The 20944-nt window shown below is 42.0% G+C and overlaps 1 protein-coding gene across 1 annotated transcript; it reads right to left on the bottom strand.

Moving 5' to 3' along the window:
• Positions 1–2248: 2248 nt before the first annotated feature.
• LOC134211759 (nose resistant to fluoxetine protein 6-like) lies at positions 2249–4572 on the bottom strand. Its single transcript, XM_062688972.1, is given in 5 exon segments — positions 2249–3016; positions 3079–3694; positions 3758–3870; positions 3873–4075; positions 4136–4572. Coding segments are annotated over 5 exon segments (1980 nt in total). The 5' UTR covers positions 4416–4572.
• Between the last annotated feature and the right edge of the window lie 16372 nt (positions 4573–20944).

Raw genomic sequence — 20944 nt, forward strand, 5'->3', positions numbered from 1 at the left:
GTTGCGGTGCTTCCAATGGCGGATCGAATATCTCTCCACCCATCTTCAAGAGATGCTGCGCCTAGCTGCTCTTCCGTTGGGAGTGCCACTTCCAGCTGCTGCGCGTAGTCTTGGGCTAGCCTACCGTCTTGTAGCCGCCCAATGTTTAGCCGCGGCGGACGACTCCGACGCGTGTTGATCACCGTCGAGAGTTTTGAGCGCAGGCATACTGCAACGAGGTAGTGGTCGGATTCAATATTCGCACTGCGGTAAGTTCGTACGTTCGTGATGTCGGAGAAGAATTTACCGTCGATTAGAACGTGGTCGGTTTGGTTTTCTGTTACTTGATTAGGTGATTTCCATGTGGCCTTGTGGATATTCTTGCGGGGGAAGAAAGTGCTTCGGACTACCATTCCGCGGAAGGCTGCAAAGTTTATGCATCGTTGGCCGTTGTCGTTTGATACGGTATGCAGACTATCCGGTTCGATGACCGGTCTATACATTTCCTCCCTTCCTACCTGAGCGTTCATGTCACCGATGACGATTTTGACGTCTCGCAGTGGGCATCCATCGTATATCTGCTCCAGCTGCGCATATAACGCTTCTTTCTCGTCGCCGGATCTCCCTTCGTGTGGGCAGCGCACGTTGATGATGCTATAGTTGAAGAAACGGCCTTTTATCCTCAGCTTGCACATCCTTGCGTTGATTGACTGCCACCCAATCACGCGTTGGCGCATCTTTCCCAGCACTATGAAGCCGGTTCCCAGCTCGTTGGTGTTGCCACAGCTTTGGTAGAAGGTAGCCGCTCGATGCCCGCTTTTCCACACTTTCTGTCCTGTCCAGCAGATTTCCTGCAGCGCTACGACATCGAAGTTGCGGGGATGTAGTTCATCGTAGATTATCCTGTCGCAACCTGCGAAGCCTAGCGACTTGCAGTTCCGTGTTCCAAGCTTCCAATCGTGATCCTTTATTCGTCGCCTAGGTCGTTGCCGATTGTATCGAGTCGTATTATCTTCTATGTCGTTCGTAATAGTTGTTGCGTCCCACCTAACACCAGGACTTGGGCTTATAAATAAACATACAATTATTGAAAAAAAAAATTACATCTGTTACAGCCTGCTAAGTTGTTATGCCCATAGAGCTACTGATTTAGTTCATTATTATCTGCTTTTGCTCTGTAGAAGCAAACTGTCAACATCTGTATGGATAATTTCCAGACACCCTGTAGTGTGGAAGTAACAGTTACTATTGAACAATATTAGGGTACGAAACAAAGATCGATTGATTGTTACGCTTATTTGCATGCTCCAATTGTGTGCATGAAAATGCATTTAAACCACAGCATATTTGTATCCATAGATGCGAGCCACTTGCAAGAAGGCTTCCGAGAAACATAGAAAGATGCTTCCAATCCTCTTGCAACATGGCAACCGTGCTATTCGGAAAAAGCCTTCGTGCCTTTCAATCCTCTAGACTCTAGATTTTAGTTCAGAAGCATGTTCTAAACACATTATTCCACATTTTGGTAGATTGCATTGAAGATTTTCTTTTAATTTGGTAATTCGACGTTTGGTTCTTTTGATCTTTTGTTCCGCGGCCCTTCGTTGGAGACAGGATTCAATTTACTTTGAGTTTTTGTTCGCTTGGCATATTATTTACATGTTTTAGATATAGTTTTGAAATGAAAAAACTCACAACTATCCTAACTTTATAAATTAGTTTTGATTGGAATGGTAACACGTTCGCCGTTACGGATTTTTGTCCGAGGTATCCCCTGGGGCCAGCGAAGGATTTCCAGCCAATAAAAGTCTCAAGTTTGAAAAGTGGTCAATAACATTAATCAGCCTCCGTTAAGGAGGCTCTTCATTCGTGTAATAGGAAGCCCTACTGTCTGTATGTGGAATTATCTATCAGATACGAGCTGATTGTTGGAAATGTCACAACCTTCTACTAATATGATTAATCTGTCTTACTATGATAAGGTACCTGATATTCACGATGGCAAAACCCCAAATATGGTTGAATAAAACATTCTCTGCAGCTAACTTACAAAAGTATTTTCAAGCAATTTCAATTTATTCGAAAGTTAATTTTAATTTATGTTTATAATGTGACTGACATTCAATATTCTAACTTTTTTGTCTTTATTAGAGAGACTTGCAGCCCTAGGCTGGCTCGTCTTGTAACTTGTAAAACAATGTATTCGATATATGCATTGTAAGAACATCATAGGTATTTAATATCAATTTGGTATTGCAAAGCTCACTACTCAGCTCCTCAGAAGCAATTTATCAAGTGTTCCGAATGGCACTTCGAAAACAGCACTCCATAGCAGTGTTACGCTAGTTGTCAAACCGATAGCACCCCAGATCCGATAAAACGTATCGATCACGCTGAAATAGCTGCTTGTTTTGGATGGTGCCACCGATGCCATTACCAGTAGCAAAATATGCAGCAAATACATGGTGAACGATAACCGCGACAGTGGTTGCCATATGGAAGCTCCCAAAAACTCATCCAACAGACCGCCTTTCCCATTCACACAAGCCAATATTATCCACATGACGCACAAGCCAAACACAGATCGGGACAGTGGTTCGTAGAAGGCATCAATCACGAAAGAGAAATCGTCGACATCGGTCGAGTGAAACTGGTAGTTGGAGAAGATGATCAACCCGAGCAGTACAAAGCATGCTACCCATCCAGCGATCCAGTACCGCTTCGGAAGATTAACTCCAGTTTCCTTGGTTTTGTGCAAAAGATAGCCAAAGGCTAGTCCCCACAACCAAACGGCCATTCTGGCATGCGTGGCGTAGTATGTCAGCGTGTACCTCCGGATGTCGATGACCGGAGCGAAGAAACTCAACCGAAACTCGTTGATCAGAAAGGTGGTTAGTACGCATGCCATCGACAGAACGGCAAGGCCTCCGATGACGAAGAGAACCCGCTTTCCGTATCGCCACAATGGGTAGATTAAGGCTGGAGAGATGATGTACAGCTGCATGTCAACGGAGAGGTACCAAGTCCATGGGAGACACTATAAATTGGAACAGTGTGAGAGATTGAAGCGAAGGTGAAAGGTATTTTGTCTTCACTTACCATGTTCTGTGGATCAACGTAGTTCTGGATGTGTAGAAGGGCAGACCACCAGTTGGCTACACATCCTTGTTTTAGAAACTCAATATTGGCTTTCCAGAAAACGCCTTCTCCCATGTAGGCCGCAAAGGAGACTACGAATAGTATCAGAGCAGCCAGCGGAGCCGTAATTCGGATGTATCTGTGCAAGTACAGCATCAGAGGGTTGATTTTACCCTTTTTGTCCAGTTCTCGTAGCATGCTCATAGCCACTAGCATTCCACTGAGAACGAAGAAGGTATCAACCGCCAGCATTCCGCTATAGTGCAATACAGACGCTACGAAACTCCGAAGATACTCTTCGCGTGCCGGATTGTTCTCCCAGGGAACGGTGTTTGACATATCATGTACGTGAAGTACAATGATCCAGATCATGGACAAAGATCGTATGCCGTGAGCGCAATCGATCATACTCGACTGGGCGTTTTTGACTCGCGGTACCAAATGCAGAATACTTCTCACATTTGCTAGCAAAGAAAATGAGCTGAACAAAGGGTCGATTTTACGTTTCAGCGCTAGTATGCTCAGTTCATAGACGGTACTACACAGAACGAAAAGCGCAATCGTGGCACTTACCACACTGGAACAAAAGATCGTTTATTATCACTAAATTGTGGTTGTGTATAACAAAGAGTATACTCACGTTGCTGTAATCATCGCCCCATCGAAATAGACCACTTCATCTCTAATGCAGAGTAAATCTTGTTGGAACATCTGAACCAAAAAGACACCTTGGGTACTCAAATAATCTCCCTGCACAGCTGTTGCGCAAAATCTGGATTACAAGAGTGGGGAATACACAACCCGGAAAGCATTGGTGCCAGATTGCTAGGAAACGCTCCAATAAATGTGCAATGCTGCATCCGAGTGTGCTCGATAGCCCGGCACTGATCAACGTTTCCCAGTGCGAAGCCATTTTCATGATACATTCCTGACGGCAACTTTCCCCAAGAGTCGAACCCTGTCGAATAAATAACGATTAGTTTTGGCACTATACAAAATTCACTTCACGGATACTAACACTCCAATCCAATCCATTGTCTCTCCAAATACGCTACAGCAAGTTGTCGCATTTTGTTTGCACATTGTCGATCCAGTACATCCTGAATAGCCTGGCCATCAATCGCCGCCAGATAGTCCACGAAATTACGGTTCAAGAGCAGGACTTCCTCGATAGTGAATTCCACGTTGCGATGCAGCTCTCTGCTGACATTTCCACTCTTCGGCTGATGCTTGATCTTCTCCTCCGGTATGCTACCACTGCTGAGCAGGGTCAATGGAAGCAGCCAAGTTGACCACATTTTGTGGGAACTGTGTTTACTCACGAGCCTCTGCACGGCGGTAAGGTAATAAAAACACTAATGCTTCACGAACCATTGTTGTGTGGATTTAAGGAAATCGATCAACCCCCGTTTAGCCAGGTGGACACTGACTGATAAGATATGATGCCCTCGCACACCTGTCTGCGAGTCCCCTGCTGCTTCCTGAGAAGTACAAAGTATGTAAAGTATGCTGCTTCGTGGCATTACATGCGAACCTAATGGGTTATTGAACCCGGGCACTTTCTAAATGCTGTTACATGTGATGTTACATTTTTACCAATGGAACTAAGAGAGGCACCCAATCATGCTTATCAGGAACCATAAAACTGTAATTTGGCATCAGCATGCTTTGACGGCTAATCGTTGAAGATTAGTCACAAAATTGAATCTACCTTCCCCGCTTGGGATAGTTATTTCTACATTAAAGTTAATCTAATCTAATTATCAAAAACTCCCGTGTCTTTTAAATTATGAAAAGCATCTCATAATGTTTCAATTTATATGTATGTCTGAAACATATTTTACAACACTTTTCCACAAATTGTAGCTGTTAAGCTACACATGGTCTGGTGAGCTTCTCGTCTGAATCTTAACTTCATTACTATGCAACTGAAAGCCATTCATTGCTCTGCAATAAGGCGCGGCTACAAACCAGATCATTCTAAAGGGTGCCGGGTTCGAATCCCGAAATTTCTAGCACAGTTTTGATTTTCCTGGCACATGACCTTCATCCACATTACATACGAATGAATGACTTGGACACCATGACTTTTTTTTTCAAGGTGTAATGCATTATACACTGACCCAGCACACGCGTGGGTCACTGCCAAGCTACCACATGGCAGTGTACCGGAGTGTGGGACTCTCACCCGCTCAACCCTCCTTGGGCTAAAACCCTACACACTATTTTTTTTATTTCTGCAGCTCGGCAAAAATCCGCGCCTGCAAAATAAAAAACTGATATTCCAGTAAAAATGATGTTTGTTAGCTGATTTTCGGAAAATTATTTGCTGATTTTCAGCAACTTTGACAGAAATCTCGGCGAAAAACATGAGCGAGGCTCGGCTGTGGAATCTCGGTAAAAATTGACCATTTTGCTGAGATCCCGGTAAAAAAAATTAATTGTGTAATTTCCCCCCGGGACAGCTTTCCAGCATTACTTCTGGAGGATAGGCTGTACTTAATGTACACATTCACATAGGCACTCACACCATTTGAGACTTACTTGGATGCTCAATCTAATACTCCACTTCCATGCCTCGAGGCGTCTACCGGTAATTGCCTGCGCCTACAGATACTACGCTAAGACACTCCTACCACAGTATGTGTAGTCTATAGACAAACTTCCGCCATGCCTCGTGGTGACCATAGCGGTTACCCACTACGACACTCCCTCCTCAGCACATGCCGATCACTCACTCTTCTGCCGAAGCTGACCACGCGCTACCCTACCGAAGTAGGGGCACTCCCGTGCACCACTTGTGTCTCACTGTGGGTGTGTGGATTCAACCTACTACCACCCTGCCATCGAAGCAGCTGTCACCCTAACACGCCACTGGCATGCCTCGAGGTGTCAATAGCGGTATGTAGAGACCAATCAACGATACTACGCTACGACACCCCTGACCCAGCATGCGCAGTCCACACTCAAACTTCTGCCGTGCTTCGAGGTGACAATAGTGCACTATTTTTTTCGCCGAAAATCAGCATAATTTTGCTGAATTTTGCCGAGCTGAATGATCAGCAAACGTTTCAGCAAAATCAAATTACTGAAAATTTCAGCAAGTTGATCTGTCATTACTTTTGACAACTTTTTACTGAATATTCAGCAAATTCGAAAAGTTTACTGAATATTCAGTAGGTTTGACCAATGCAAAAATTATACAGCATCTTGCTGATAATATTCAGCAAAATGCATCAAATTGCTGATATCATCAGTATTTTAACCACGCATGAATTGTTTATAAAATAGAATTTGTTTTTTCCTCTCTCATGAATATTTATTTGTTGGAACTAATTGAATTGAATTAATAATCTTACAATTATAAATACACATTTTCTGACCCTGAATGACTTTTTTTCTGGCATGGCCCAATAAGTTGCATGACGCGACGTCCTCTTCAATTTATTTGAATTTCCTGGAAAATATTTAAAATTGATTTTTTATTTGATTGATGATAATATGCTTCACTAATTAAAATATATGCAATGTGCCTAAACTAATTTAGAAATATGCAATACTTACAGAAATAATGTTGGAAAATACGGAATGGGAGGTGAAATAACAATTATTAAATCTTTGAAAGCCAAACTCAAAATGGGTGCTTTTCCAAGAATGACAGTTGATGGGATATGCTGAGCAATCAGTAAATTGGAAAAGTTTGCTGATTTTTAGTAAATACAAATTAAATTACTGACATTCAGTAAACTTCAAAGTTGCTGGTTGCTTTTCAGCAAAGTATTTTGCTGAAAAGCTTTTTAGGAAATTGGTGTGTGGTGACGCACTATGACACTCCTGCCTCAACTCAAGCAGATCACTCGCTCTTTGCTGAAGCAGCACACGCACTGCCCTTCCGAAGTAGGGACACTCCCCATGCCAATTGGCACAGCCCCATGTGCGCTTTGAGCGGCACACGGTCGCTACGATAGGGCTTACAAATGGACCGTTTGTTTGAGAAACTGCATATGTAACATTTTTGGCCAAAATGAGATTTTTATATATTCTGAATCCTCGTCCAAAAATACGTATCCTAGCAAAAAATACGAAAAATAATTTTTGTTCAGGAATGTATGAATTTTTTTTCGTTTGTTTGAGAAACTACATATGTGCACGCACTTTGAAGAGTAATTGTGGAGTACTGCTTACAGTTTTTGCACTGGAAGTGTCCCACAGTGTTGAGTTTTGCCAAAAACTATTGATCTGTATCGAAGAAATCGAAAGAATTGGTGCCAATTTGTACAAAAACAGTGTTTTGTTATTTTCTCAAGATTGTGTAAAATGGACTTATGCAGTTGTTCAAACAAATGATTCAAATGTATGTAGCTTTCTGTAGAGGTTTAACAGAGCTCGCTGCCCCACCACAACCTAGGCAAGTCCCCTAAGTCGCAGAGGCCGTGGGGAGGGGTCGTTAAGCCCTTGGACATATTCCCTGCAGCCCTGAACCACGACTTGGATGTGCTCAATGAACACTATGCTGTAATGTAAATGCAATGTCTCAGTTATGGAATGCGATGCCACTGATGAAGAAACCTCCCTAGGCAATATGAAGCCACCAACAAAATTGAACCGTTACCCAGAATTAGCCAGCATCGATGATTAGGTGGCGAACGATTCCTGAATGAACTTATCGCTCGTAGTAATTTTATCTCTGCAAATGATAACGCCTCAAAATTACATAAGGTGTGACTAACTCCTACCCACCAACGCCGTTTGAATTCGAACGTTTCAAACCCTGTTTCCGCGTGACGAGGAATCCCCTCGGGTACAGTGTTGGGGTAGATTATGTGTACATATCAATCACAACCTAAGATTTTCTTTGTTGACCACTTACTATCAGATTGTAAAGCGTGAAACTGAGATCTAAAATGATTCAGTGGTGGCCTCTTACTTGAAATCATTTTATTATTTTATGTGGTATGCTCATTGGAATTGAGCATGAGCATGAGAGCATGAGCATTATGACCGCACAATTCGTAGTTGCTACTCCGTGATTGACTGAACTTGCGAAATTGTACAGAGAACACAATGAATGGGGCTTGGGATTAGCTACCCATTCTCAATGTACACGTTTCGGGAGCTCAAATATTTAAAGTCAATAACGGCGCTGGCCACGTCCTTACGGTCATATAGGAATGGAAGGATTGTTAGTCCGACTCTCGTTGCTACTAGAGACCGAGTATACCTCTGCATCTCCACGATTGTCTTGGGATAGGATATCGTCTTAGTTACAAAGGATAATTTATCTGGATTCACTTTGGTAAGCGATGCGATCTATGGGATGGGAAATGACACTAATACGAGTTAAAAGTTAAAAAACATGCACGCCCGGTGGCATATGAAAGCTAAGGAGATTCGCGTTTTGGACGACCGCACGGAATCGCAGCACTCTGTACTCACTTGTTCGATGGCTACAGCAAACTATTGAAGAACTCGCTTTTTTCGACCGCGCGCAACATGCGCATGAGCCACCGAACACAAGATAGATACTTTATTCCTTTCCCGACGACTAAAACACGCACTGCACTTACTTGTTCGATAGCTACTCTTATTACCGGAAGCGCAATGCAGAACAAATATTTCAGCCGATCGCGCGATCATTCTGCAGTCCGAAACAAGAGAAATCACGCACTGAACTGATTTTCATTACCGGCCGCGCAATGCAGGACAAATATTTCGGCCGATCGCGTCATCGTTCTGCAGTCCGAAACAAGAGAAATCTCGCACTCTTTATGTGGTATGCTCATTGGAATTGTACATAAACTTTGAACGAGGGTCAATTAATTATGGAAGCGAAATAACATAACTTCTGTATATGCAAAGCTGAATAAGTTTTGTTGATATCATCCTCTTTTTTGCAGGGCAAGAATATGGTTATTATTGTCTACTCAAAATAAGACCGGAGTGCTCGAGCTACCCACATACCCCCATTTCATAACCCCCTTCACCAACCAATCAATGTCAGTTAATCCGGAAATCCGTACTCGTGCATTAGCTGCCATAGCTGGTCTCGATCGATTGCATCATATGCGGCTTTGAGGTCAATGAATTGATGATATGTGAGCACGTTGTGGGCTGCAAAATGGATGGTTGACATCAAGGAATGTGTAATCCCGTTACGCTGGGATATAGATACTCCGAAGTAGTGCGTAACGGTGTAAATCTGGTCATATCGCCAGGCTCGGTACAACACTGAAGCTTACAATATGACGTTCCTAACCCCGAATCTCAATGTGTCAGGCGACCCGTGCCGAGGGGATGAATGGCTTGGAGGTGAAACAATTAGCCAGGCAGTTAACGGAGCTAGTTATGCTGCGTAGACATCTTTTCGTGGTGAATTACGGAGTAGGATCTACCACACTGTTCTTACTATTCTTGTTAATACTTATGTGTGATGGTCGGAAGAGTATGGGGGGCGCGCCTTTGAGAGTTGGTATAAGCCATTGCTCAAAGCGGTGCCTCAATCTAAAGAGACCTCACATTAAATTTGAGAAATATCTGAATAAAAAACGACTACTTCATTTCTTCTCAAAAGAACGTCTGTCTTTTCTATATTGGGGTACACTTAACGCTTGCAAAAAAACGTAAATGTGATAGACTTTGATCGTTAATAGTCGTTTTTCGACGGATTTTCAATTTTCTCGAAACATTCGATCAAGGAAGAGTCAACGCTTCATACCCGATGTACACTGAAGTCGTTTTTTACGTGTTTCACTTGGGATTTCCTTGGTTTATTCAGACATATTTTGGGACTTATGCGGTTTTCACGTTGTTTTAATTTACGCTACACATATCCTCCGCGTAAAACCGACTTCAGTGTGTTATCGGTTTCGGTGAATCAGTTAATCCTAGCTTATTCCAATCAACTTTTTTCAAAAAAAAAATCTGTGGCTCTCAAGTTGACTGATTTAGGGCAATTTTCCCTACTTGGATCAGGGTGTCCCTCTAAAAACTGTATTTTTGATCTACTGTTTTTATACTGTTGCAGCAAAGTCGTCTTCCAACTTTAGAGCATGAAAAAATGCAACTTTTGAAGTAAAAATATGACTTGTATCTTTTGCCGAGTTACAAACGCTTTTCTTTAAAAAAAATACGCCTTTTTCAAAAGATGATGTCTCCGATTGTATATATAGCATTCGAAAGCTCATATCCTTCATTATATATAAAAATTGGAAATATGTTATTTTTTTTTATCTCAAGTACCTAATTACAAACTAACTTGAGTAATATAAAATATATATAAACAAATTACTGTAACTTCATTACGGAAGACGTACAGACGGCATTTTCTATAACAAAACATGCGCCTTGACGAGCTCTAAAAGTTTCTGACCATGCCGACTCCTAAGTGTAAGAGTGAAATCAGTAGTGATTCAGTTTGGTTGCAAATTTTCGAATACTATTCTAGTTTGAATATGAGCCAAAATAGAACAAACTCACAGGCTTCCACAGCAGTGTTCTATTCATGTTTGATTTCTTTTCCATTAAATGAAATGATTATGTTGCTGCTGAGGAAGGTGCGGTAAATGCAATGTGGATTGATCCGTTCATAAAATGACGCATTCATACACCAAAACAATTGAAAAATATTTGAATCTCGTGATTCATTCGTGGTTCAAATCTGCAGAAAATAGAACTGACCGGTATAACAGTTTTAAGCTTTTGAATCTCGACTGTTATAAAAAAATGAATCTTGAGCCACTGCTGGGAAAGTGCATGATTCAGATTCATATTCAAACTGACAGCCCCGAACGATTAGAATCACTGCTGATTTTACTCTAAATATTACAGTCAGAAAACTGGTTTTAGGGTCATAGCAAACACTTTATTGAAATGCTGAAATATTTCTCGAGCCTTTGTTTCGAGAACAAGATTATTTAAGGTCACCCCTTACGGAATCCAAGTTTCAAAGTGCACGCGTTTTTGGGGACACACCACTCGATACGGAAACAAAGTACATTTTTCGTGTCATTTTTATTATTTCACGCATGCTGCGGCGATACAGCAAAGCTAAATCAACAAAAATGACAGTTGTGCGCCGCCTCCGTATTGAGTGTGTGGCCCCGAAAACGCGAGCACTTTGAAACTTGGATTCCGGATTGGTGAGTGTAGAGTCTCGCCAACAGAAACTTTCGGTTCACTTTCGGAGCGGTAATAAAAAGCGATTTATTCACTGGGAGCTATTTTATTCACGACTAGCCTCAACAGCAGTTGAAACGATTATCCTCGAACCACGCCAGCGAATTCTTCATACCCCCTCAATTCTCTCTACATTCACTCTATCTCCCTCTTGTCAATCCTTCCCATCTAGGGGCTATGCAATGCCATTTTAATAATAGGGTTGGTCATTATATTTCATCAACTCTACATCCCTTTTCCACCCTAAAAATTCTAGCCTTCTTCCTAACCTGACCATCAATTATGAATTATATCTAGCAGGTAGTTTCTTCTCGCGTTTAGGACGTTTTGCCATGTTGTACCGTTTCATCTGATCCTCGGTCTGATCTAGTGATCTCTTAATCGCTTCTGCATTTCCATCCGTTCCCGACAGTCCTCCACTCGCTTCATCTTGAACTGCTTCTGGTGCATCCGAGTACCGGGTACGCTCTGTGGAATTTTCAATGTTATAGTAAGAAACAAAAAATTAAATTTCTATAAATCAATTCTTGTAGTTAATGCTATTAAACCTTGAAGTAATGTTGAATGTTAAACATTTTGAACATATTGAAATTCCATTATCTAATTCACAACTATGTAACCACGAATAAAACATAAAAATATTTTTTTTTTAAATTTTATGATGTGCTCAACGCAGTTTCGACCAAATGAACCTACACCCCTGTGTTTTCGATCGAGTTTACTGTTGACCTACACTGAGCCCAAACCTCCTCCTAATAACGAAGGAATTGTAATTTTACCTATCAATAATTTGCCTCCTCCAATAAGCGAATGACTTACATGCGTGACAGATACATCATCAAAATTTCGGATGAAAAGCATTCCTCAGGCATATATTTTGCATACAACTATCGAATGAACCATCATCTGATTGCTGGATGACATCTACCAATGAGACAAATCATCCACCGATCGGATGATAAATTGCTCGGGTGTGCCCCTTTATAGAAATCATTCAATAGCGAGATGATTCTCAGACGCTGCTGCATTGCTGGCAGGAGCAAGAACGCGATCGCCTGATGCGAGCAATCATTTCAATCGCAGCACCGGAACACGAACTAGGATCAGAATTTTGTTTAATTAAATTTGTCTTTTTTTCGTTGATTATGTGCTTTGGAAAAATGTTCTACGACGTAGGTATCTTCCTCCTTGATATTTTTACAAACAGAATCTATCATAATTCGTTAATTTTGTCCATTTTCGTTCCAGTTTTCAAACAGTTTGTGTTTTCGCCAGAATGGATCCCGAAACGCCAGCAACAAAAACGGTTCCGGAGAAAAAGGTAGTAAGGCGGCGATTCAAGTAAATCCCAAAATAACGTTTGGGCTCCGATAGAGCATACATATGGCGGAACAAACGGAACGATAATCTTCGCAGCCTTTCGAAAAAGAAGTCTATGTCGGGTGAAACTGAAATAAGTGTTAGTGACTGTTATATAATGATAAATTTTGTGTAATAAAGTTTTCATGTACATTTGAATATTTTGTGTAAACTATTTTGCTACAAAAAAAATTCAAGAATAATTAATTAACATTTCTTTTCCTTTTCAACTCAAATTAACATTGAAATCGTCTAAATGTCATCCAGAATCCGAACAATAACACTCCGAATACCATCTTCTTTGAATTCGTTTTTCACATGCATCTCAGCTTGATTTTGAATGACAATCATCCAAACATTCGTTATTGTCGTCTGAATCAGTCAAATGAGAATCATCCACAATCCGACTGATTATCGTTAAAGGGCGCACTCGAATCAGCTAGCAGACGTCAGTAGGATGAAGTTTGTGTTCAGTGTAGGATCTGTTGTCCTAATCGAATGGAACCAACCCTGTCTTTTCTTTTCGACAGGGATGCCAGATATACAGACATGTCTGTATTTATACAGACTTTTGGTCTTGCATACAGACATCATCCAGATTACAGACATTATACAGACTTTTGATTGATGTTACAGACTTTTACAGACATTTGTTATCTTTGGAGGAAAACCGAAGCAGAAAAAATCATGACAACCTGAGAATCTCCGATGATGATTCCAGTATAAATTAAAACCTAATGTTGCTTCTGAAAACATTACGTAGGGAATCCTGAGAGAACAACCCCAAAGAAAATCGAATTTTTCAGAGGACTCCGGAATTTTTCGTTCGGAATTCTTGAAGTAAGCCTAGAATAAGCTTAAATGTTTATTCTTTGGAATAATTCTACAAACTTCATAAAGATTTTATAAGTAATTCGAAGGTGAACTTGAATGGAAGAACTTTATTTTACAAGCATTCACTGACAAAATGCTCCACAGTGTTGCTAACGTCACAGACATTGTAGATAGTACAGAAAGGTCTCCTGCCGAAATTATGCAAGGGCCGTCTGTGTCCGATTCGGAGCCGGGAGATGATCTGCTGTTCTTCAAAATAGGGAACCTATGTCCACGCTGATGTGGTCCCTTTAATTTTCCGGAGGTAAATGGATGTAGTTGTCCAGTTTTCCCAGTTTTCTCAAATGATTTTCTTCATCCAGGTTTTGACATCACCTTGACATCCTTGACGACTTCGGCAAGGAGACACGCCTTGTTGTTGCCTGGCACTCCGCAGTGCCCCAGGATCCAAGGGAAGGAAGGTCGTGTTCGAGAGCGTGTTGGGAGGCGGTCCGATATAGTGAAACCGGTCCCAGTGACCCCAATGCCGACTCCACCCATCCTTAAACCTGTGTTCATAGTTTCGGAAATATCTGTGGCACTACCACCGACCTTCTAAGAGCCACGGAATTGTCACCCCTGCGGAAATTGCAAACTATTTATATTCACCGCTGACCGTAGTGTGTCGATTCCGGCCCCCTTCAGTTAGGAGAGGGATCTTGTATTCTCCAGAAGTGGCTGCGGCGAACGAGCCGGCTAGCGGCAAATAGCCGCCAGCGCACGGTGGCAAAAAGGCAGAATGCCAGCCTCGGCTGGTGTTACGAGTAACAATTCTGAGGCGGCTCGAACGTAGGAATTGAAGGACCTCCTGTTGTTGGTTCGATGAGGATGAGACAAGGCCCGAACCACGTTGTCTCTGGTTCGATAATTTACTTTGAGTTCACGGAAGTGCGAAAGGAACGAGAGTCTCCGATCAATGGAGACTCCGAGAACATCTACAATCTTTTTGTTGGAGATGGGTTAGTCACCCAACTAGCGGAATGAGGACGTGTCCTCGAACGCATTTGCTGGTTGTCAAAGTCTACCAACTTCCGGTAAAACCAAGGAGGTTGCCGGAAAATCCCCATTCTTGCCACTGTTAGAAGTCCTGATGAAGGCCTTGGTAATGTTCTAGATCCGCGTGCTTGCCGTCGTTGTAGGCGTTGTGCAGTACATCTTCCAGATATGCGAAGTATGTGCCCGTGCCGTATTCCGGGCAGAACGCTTGTTAGCGAAAGCCGAACCTATTATCGACTTCTAATTTACAGCCACTGATTTACAAACCTTTCCACGGCTTTGAAGACACCTCTTGTCAGATAAATAGGCCGGTACATTGTGACATCTCGAGAGGAAATGTTGTTTTTGTGGATGGGTACAACGAGGTTTTTCCGCCATTCATCCGGAAAGATTCGATCAGACCATGCTTGGTTGAGCAACCAGATTTTGGCGGAGTAGGGAAAGGTTTTGATGATGAAATAATTAAACATATCGAAACCTGATGATTTTCCATTACTCATTGAGATGGCGAAGGCAGTTCTGAGGCGGAAAACGCAAAATTGAAATTTACGTTTTGTGAATCCGGGTAGACTCGAAAGATAGAGTGTGACCGCTGAATTTCAGCTGGATAATCGCTAATGGAAACTAAATTAATTACAATTCCTTTTATTATACATTATTAATCATTTCATGGAACGAAAACTTATTTCGAATTTCAGATTATTGAAGTCTTGATATTAGATTATATCAACAACGTATGCTTTTGAGTCATTTTCTTTTTCCAGTATACCTCTGAAGTCCCATACAGACAAATACAGACATTTTACTGAGATTAACACAGACATTTAAAAATTGTATCTGGCATCCCTGCTTTTCGATAGTTTTCGATAACTTCGCTCAAGTACTGTTTTTTTTTGCTATTATTTAGTGTTTCCTTTTTTTTTTCGCAATTTTAAAAGTAATTTCTCGTCTTAAAGTGCCAATGTTTTGCCGACAACTATAAGAAACAGCCGTTGTGAAGAATCACGGGTGAATCCCAACGATGTATCTGCTCAGAGACGATCATCTGGCTAGAAAAATAACATGCCGCGGCGAGAGGACAGCGAAGCAGCATAAAAGCGACTAGGGTGCTGCCTTATTTCGTCACGGCCACAGCACATCGCATCTCGTCGCATCTTTAAGCCGAAAGACGTCGTCAGCTCCACCAAATTAACATTTCTATACTATAGACATCGCATCTCGAAATCGAAAACCAGTAGAAGGCTCAGAATACTGCGAAATCTATTGCCCTGCCAAAATAAATACGATGGGACAACAATGGTAAGAAACCCTTTTGCAATTTTACTAATAGGCACTTGCGAGAACATCCTTGCTATCGCAAATTATGATCTTTAAAGATATACCTACCAACCTAGCGTAAACTATTTCTTTAGACGACAATGTAAATGAAATATAATATTTAAAATCGTAGGTACTTACGGTATATTACGGAAGTGTTGCTTTCTGTTCCTTCGGCGGGTGACCATTTCTTAAGATGAGACACTGGTCGACGGTAAATTACACCTTCATCGTTCGTGACGATAACATCATTCCCATTCTTCTTGACCACTTTAAACTTTTCCAGTTTAAACTTCGGCTCTAGTTTTCCAGTTTCGTAGTTTCGCAGTAAGACTTCATCTCCAACATCAATATCCGATGCTTTGGCATGTCTACGCTGGTCCGCATATCTCTTTCCTTGCATCTTTCTAATCGCATCCTTATCACGAGTTTCCTCGTCTCGCTGCCAATGAGATTCTGTCCTAAGTGATGGCAGCAGATCCTTAACTGGCCTGCCGGTCAACAATTCCATCGGAGCTTTTCCTGTCACGGAATGAGGCGTTGTGTTATATGCGTAAACATAATCTCGCACGGCTGTACGCCAATCTGCATTTATTGCCTTTGCGATACGAAGGGTGCGCAATATACCCTGATTTTGCCTCTCCACTAACCCATTCATTTGGGGCCAATATGGAATAGTACGAATAAGTCGAATGTTCTTATCTGTACAGTATTTTGAAAATTCCTCGCTTGAAAACGGTGGACCGTTGTCACTTCGGATCGTTTCTGGGTATGTATGTTCCAGGAAAATAGCTTCCAGAGCATCGATTGTTTTCGCGGCGTTAGTTCCTTTCATTTCAGTAACCCTAAGGAAACGACTGTAGTAATCGACTGTAACAAGAAATGTTGCGCACTCCTTAGCCGAGAAGAAATCAATTGCAATTTCTTGCCATGCTCGTTCCGGCATTTGTTTACGCATCATAGGTTCTGGTGGAGCCTGTGAGCTTACCGCTGCACATCCGGCGCATTCTTGAATGTAATCTCCAACATCGCGATCCATATATGGCCACCATACCTTTTCACGCAAGGTACGCCGCATAGTGACAACTCCAGGATGCCCCCGGTGTGCTATTTCCAAAGCTCTTCGTCTTAAAACTGATGGCAAAATTATCCTTTCGTCTCTGACTATAATTCCGTCAATGATACCCAACTCGTTCGAAAATGCTTGGTAGCGAAAAAGGTCTGAAGACCAGTCTTGGGTATGTATTGCTTTCATGACTGCTTTGAGAACCTGGTCCTTGTTAGTTTCGATTTGAATTTCCTGTAGAGAAATTGCAGCTGGACCATCACCAACTGCACACAAATAATGCTCCGTTGCTTCGTCAAAGGGTGTATCGAATATTGTATCGGTTTGTATGCTTAACCTGGAGAGAACATCAGAAATGTTGGATGAACCAGGAATATGTTTCACTCGGAAATCATAAGGCTGGAGTCGCAACGCCCATCCTTCAGCTCTCGAACAAGCACGCTTTCCTTGCTGATGCTTTCCTCCGTAGATGTACTCAAGAGTTTTGTGGTCAGTAAATATTGTAAAATGGGTTCCAAACAAATACGGGTAGAATTTCTCGACAGCCCATACGACCGCCAACGCTTCGCGTTGGGTTTGGGGGTACACCCTTTCTGTTTTTGTCAATCCTTTTGAAGCAAAGCTTATAATTCTTGGAGACTGTTCGCTATTCCGTTGTGTGAGTACTGCTCCTAGGCCCACTGGTGATGCATCTACATACAGTTCTGTCTTATCCTTTGGGTCGAAAAATCCAAGTTGGTGAACAGTGTTCGATAGCTCATTCCGAAGATCATTAAAAGCGTTCTGCTGATCTACCCCAAAAACTTCAACATCCCCTCTAATGTATTTACGAAGTGCTTCTGATCTTGTTGACAGGTGTGGGATGAACTGTCCGACAAAATTCACAAGACCCAAGAAACTCCGAGTCTCTTCTTTAGATTCTGGTCTTCTAAAGTTTCGAATAGCCGAGATCTTTTCATCCGATGGGGATATACCTGCTGCGCTGACTTTGAAGCCCAAAACCTCAAGCTCAGTCACTCCCATCAAACATTTGGCTTCATTCAACGTAGCATTATTCGTTTTCAGCACGGCCAGTACTTGTTGCAGACGAGCATCATGTTCTATTTGAGTTCTTCCGGCCACCACAACGTCATCGATATACACTACAACACCTTCAATTCCGGCTAACATCTCGGACATTACCCGCTGGAAAATCTCCGGGGCACAATTAATTCCAAACATTAATCGTTTGAATCTCATAAGCCCCCTGCTTGTCATAAAAGTGGTAATTCCTCGCGATTCTGGGTGAAGTTCAATGTGGTAGTATGCTGATGTAATGTCTAATTTTGAAAATACGGTCGATCCTCTGAGCTTATTCAAAAGAGTATCAATCATAGGGAGTGGATAATGCTCACGCTGTATCGCTTCATTTGGGTACTTCATGTTGATACATAATCTAATATCATCTTTCCCCTTAGGCACAACAACCATGGGCGATATCCATTCCGGTGGTCCCACGACTGGTTCTATTACATCACTGTTCAACATTTCTTGTATTTTCTGATCCACCTTTTCTTCCATTGCAGCAGGTATTCTCAAGTATGATATTTTTCGCGGAGGTACTCGATCATCGATTGACAATTTTACTTCAACATTGGGGAACTTCGGAAAAGCCTCACTTTTCAGCTCTAAGTATGTTTTGGACATCGAGACCAACTTTTAAAACCTTCAGGTCCTCTGCCGTTCTTTTACTCAGGAGAGACTTCTTCGACCCTTCGATAACGAAAAATTCGGCATAACTCTTTGGCTTGGATTCATTTACTGAGATCCATGCCTCAAAAATGGTCAAAACGCGAAGGGGCTCTTGAGTAGCATAAGGTAGAATTTTTCGATCACAATGGAATCTTTTCTTGAAAAGTGTCGCATTTGTATCGATAAGCTCTTTCCAAACCTGTTCAGTAACAGTATTTATCGCAGCTCCCGAGTCAATCAGGAAAATCACAGGATGCTGATCAATCATGCATGTAATACATCCATCGCTTTTCGGTTTATCTAAGCAAACGAGAAAATTTAAAGAGTAGGTTGCATTATTTTATTCAATATTTTCGAGGCACTACAATCCCTCAATGTAATCTTCGTTCAGTAATTAGTAGATAACTCGAGAGCATTTCAAACAAATTCACACAGAAAAGATGAAAAAGGAAAAGATTGAAAAGTAAAATTATTCTACCTTCATAGAATCTTCCGATGCCAGGAGATGATGCAAAGGGTTCTCGTCGCGGTCGTCATATCGGAGAGCATTAGCTTCACCTTCGGTACGCTTCCAAGTGTTGCGAGCCTTGAATTGTTGCTTTCGGACTGCTCTGCACTTTCTGGCAAAACGACCAGTACGGCCGCAATTGTTGCATTTCGAGTTCGCTGCAATGCAGCTTGTTGAATCTCTGTTATGTTTCCACGAGCCGCAACGGTCGCATTCCAGTCGATTACGGTTTCCATCATTCCATGACTTTTCGCGCTTGTATGTTGGTGTTCTGGAAGATCTCTCTCTTGGTTGAAACTTTCTGTTCCATACTTGCTTTATTGCGGATACACTAGCTGATTCAGCCTCTACCTTAAATGGGTGTGATTTCTCCTTCTGCTTCATCAGAAGTTCACGATTAACTGCGTAGTTTGTCAGTTCATCAAGGTCCATCACATTTTCCAGTCCCTTATCCCTGACCCTGTCATCTCGAGCTCCCATCGTTACTTGCTGCAGTATCTCTTTCTCCTCACGGTCTCGAAAATCACACCGGGCAGCCTGTGTACGGAGCTTGAGAATGAAGTTGTTGAAGGATTCTTCAGAAGATTGTTTCAAAGACCGAAAAACTTCCAGCTCCACTCGCTCATTGCGCTTTCCAACAAAAAAGTTATTTAAGCGTTTAACAGCGTTATCGTATTCTGGTGTCTCCTGAGGTGCAAGTGGCACTTTCGCTGGTTGTGGATGGATCTCATCATGCACTGGCCTTAGATTGAAGTAAATCCTCTGAAGGCCACGACCACCGCGCGCCAGCATGAGAACCAATCTTTGGTGCTGTGAGTCAACCTGCTTCAACTCCAGCAAAAGCTCGAAGGTCCTAAGCCACTCCTCCCATTCTTGGCGGAGATCCGAGGTATCAACCGCGTCGTTGAATGGTGCTAGCGGGCAACTTTTGTCGTAGTCCATCTGAAAATCATTCGAGTTTTATTGGTTGGCATCATTATTGGTGATTTTTAAAAATAATCATGACCCATACACTTTAAGTGTATGTTATATTATTCATGCCTACATTTACAACCTCAAAATAATTTTAAATAGAATAATGAAATTTTAAATTTCAATCATTTGATTTCCTTTTTCTGTGCGCTTCACTCTTCAGCTGGTCTCACATCTTTTCCTCTTATGTGCGCTTCGATCTTCAGTCGGTCTCGCATCTTTTTTCCTCTTATGTGCGCTTCGATCTCCAGTCGGTCTCGCATCTTTTTTCCTCTTATGTGCGCTTCGCTCTTCAGTCGGTCTCGCATCTTTTAGTGTGCTTTTCTGCCTGGGTGTGCGCTTCGGATTTTGACCGGGCTCGCATCTTTTCTTTGTATTTTGCCACAATTTTTTTTTTTTTTTTTTGGCGGGCGCACTAGGTTTTAAACTTTTCATTTCGTTTTTTTTTTCTTTGTTTTGTGTAGCGGTCTTCAACCAATGAATCGCCTGCTTTGAGCGTGCTTACAGCGGCACACTAGGAGTTAACTTTCTGAAATCAGTATGGCGAAAGGCATCTAAGGCTCGATTTCTCAAAAATAAGCACTTTCATCAAAAAAATATTTGGTAGGCATGGTAGCGGACACCTTCCTGCATAATCGGTACCAAATATTTTTTCATGAAAAGTTTCTTATTTTGAGAAAACCCGCGTTAGATGACTTTCGCCATACAAATTTCTGGCGGTTAACTCTTGCTGGCTGTTTTGCGCATATACTATAGCGCCTGGATGTGACGGCGGCGAGTAGAAAATCAGCCACTGCCAATAATTCATTATGCCTACTTCGTTTACACAT

The sequence above is a fragment of the Armigeres subalbatus genome, chromosome 1 (genome assembly GCF_024139115.2).
Source record: "Armigeres subalbatus isolate Guangzhou_Male chromosome 1, GZ_Asu_2, whole genome shotgun sequence".
NCBI classification, from domain to species: Eukaryota; Metazoa; Arthropoda; class Insecta; order Diptera; family Culicidae; genus Armigeres; species Armigeres subalbatus.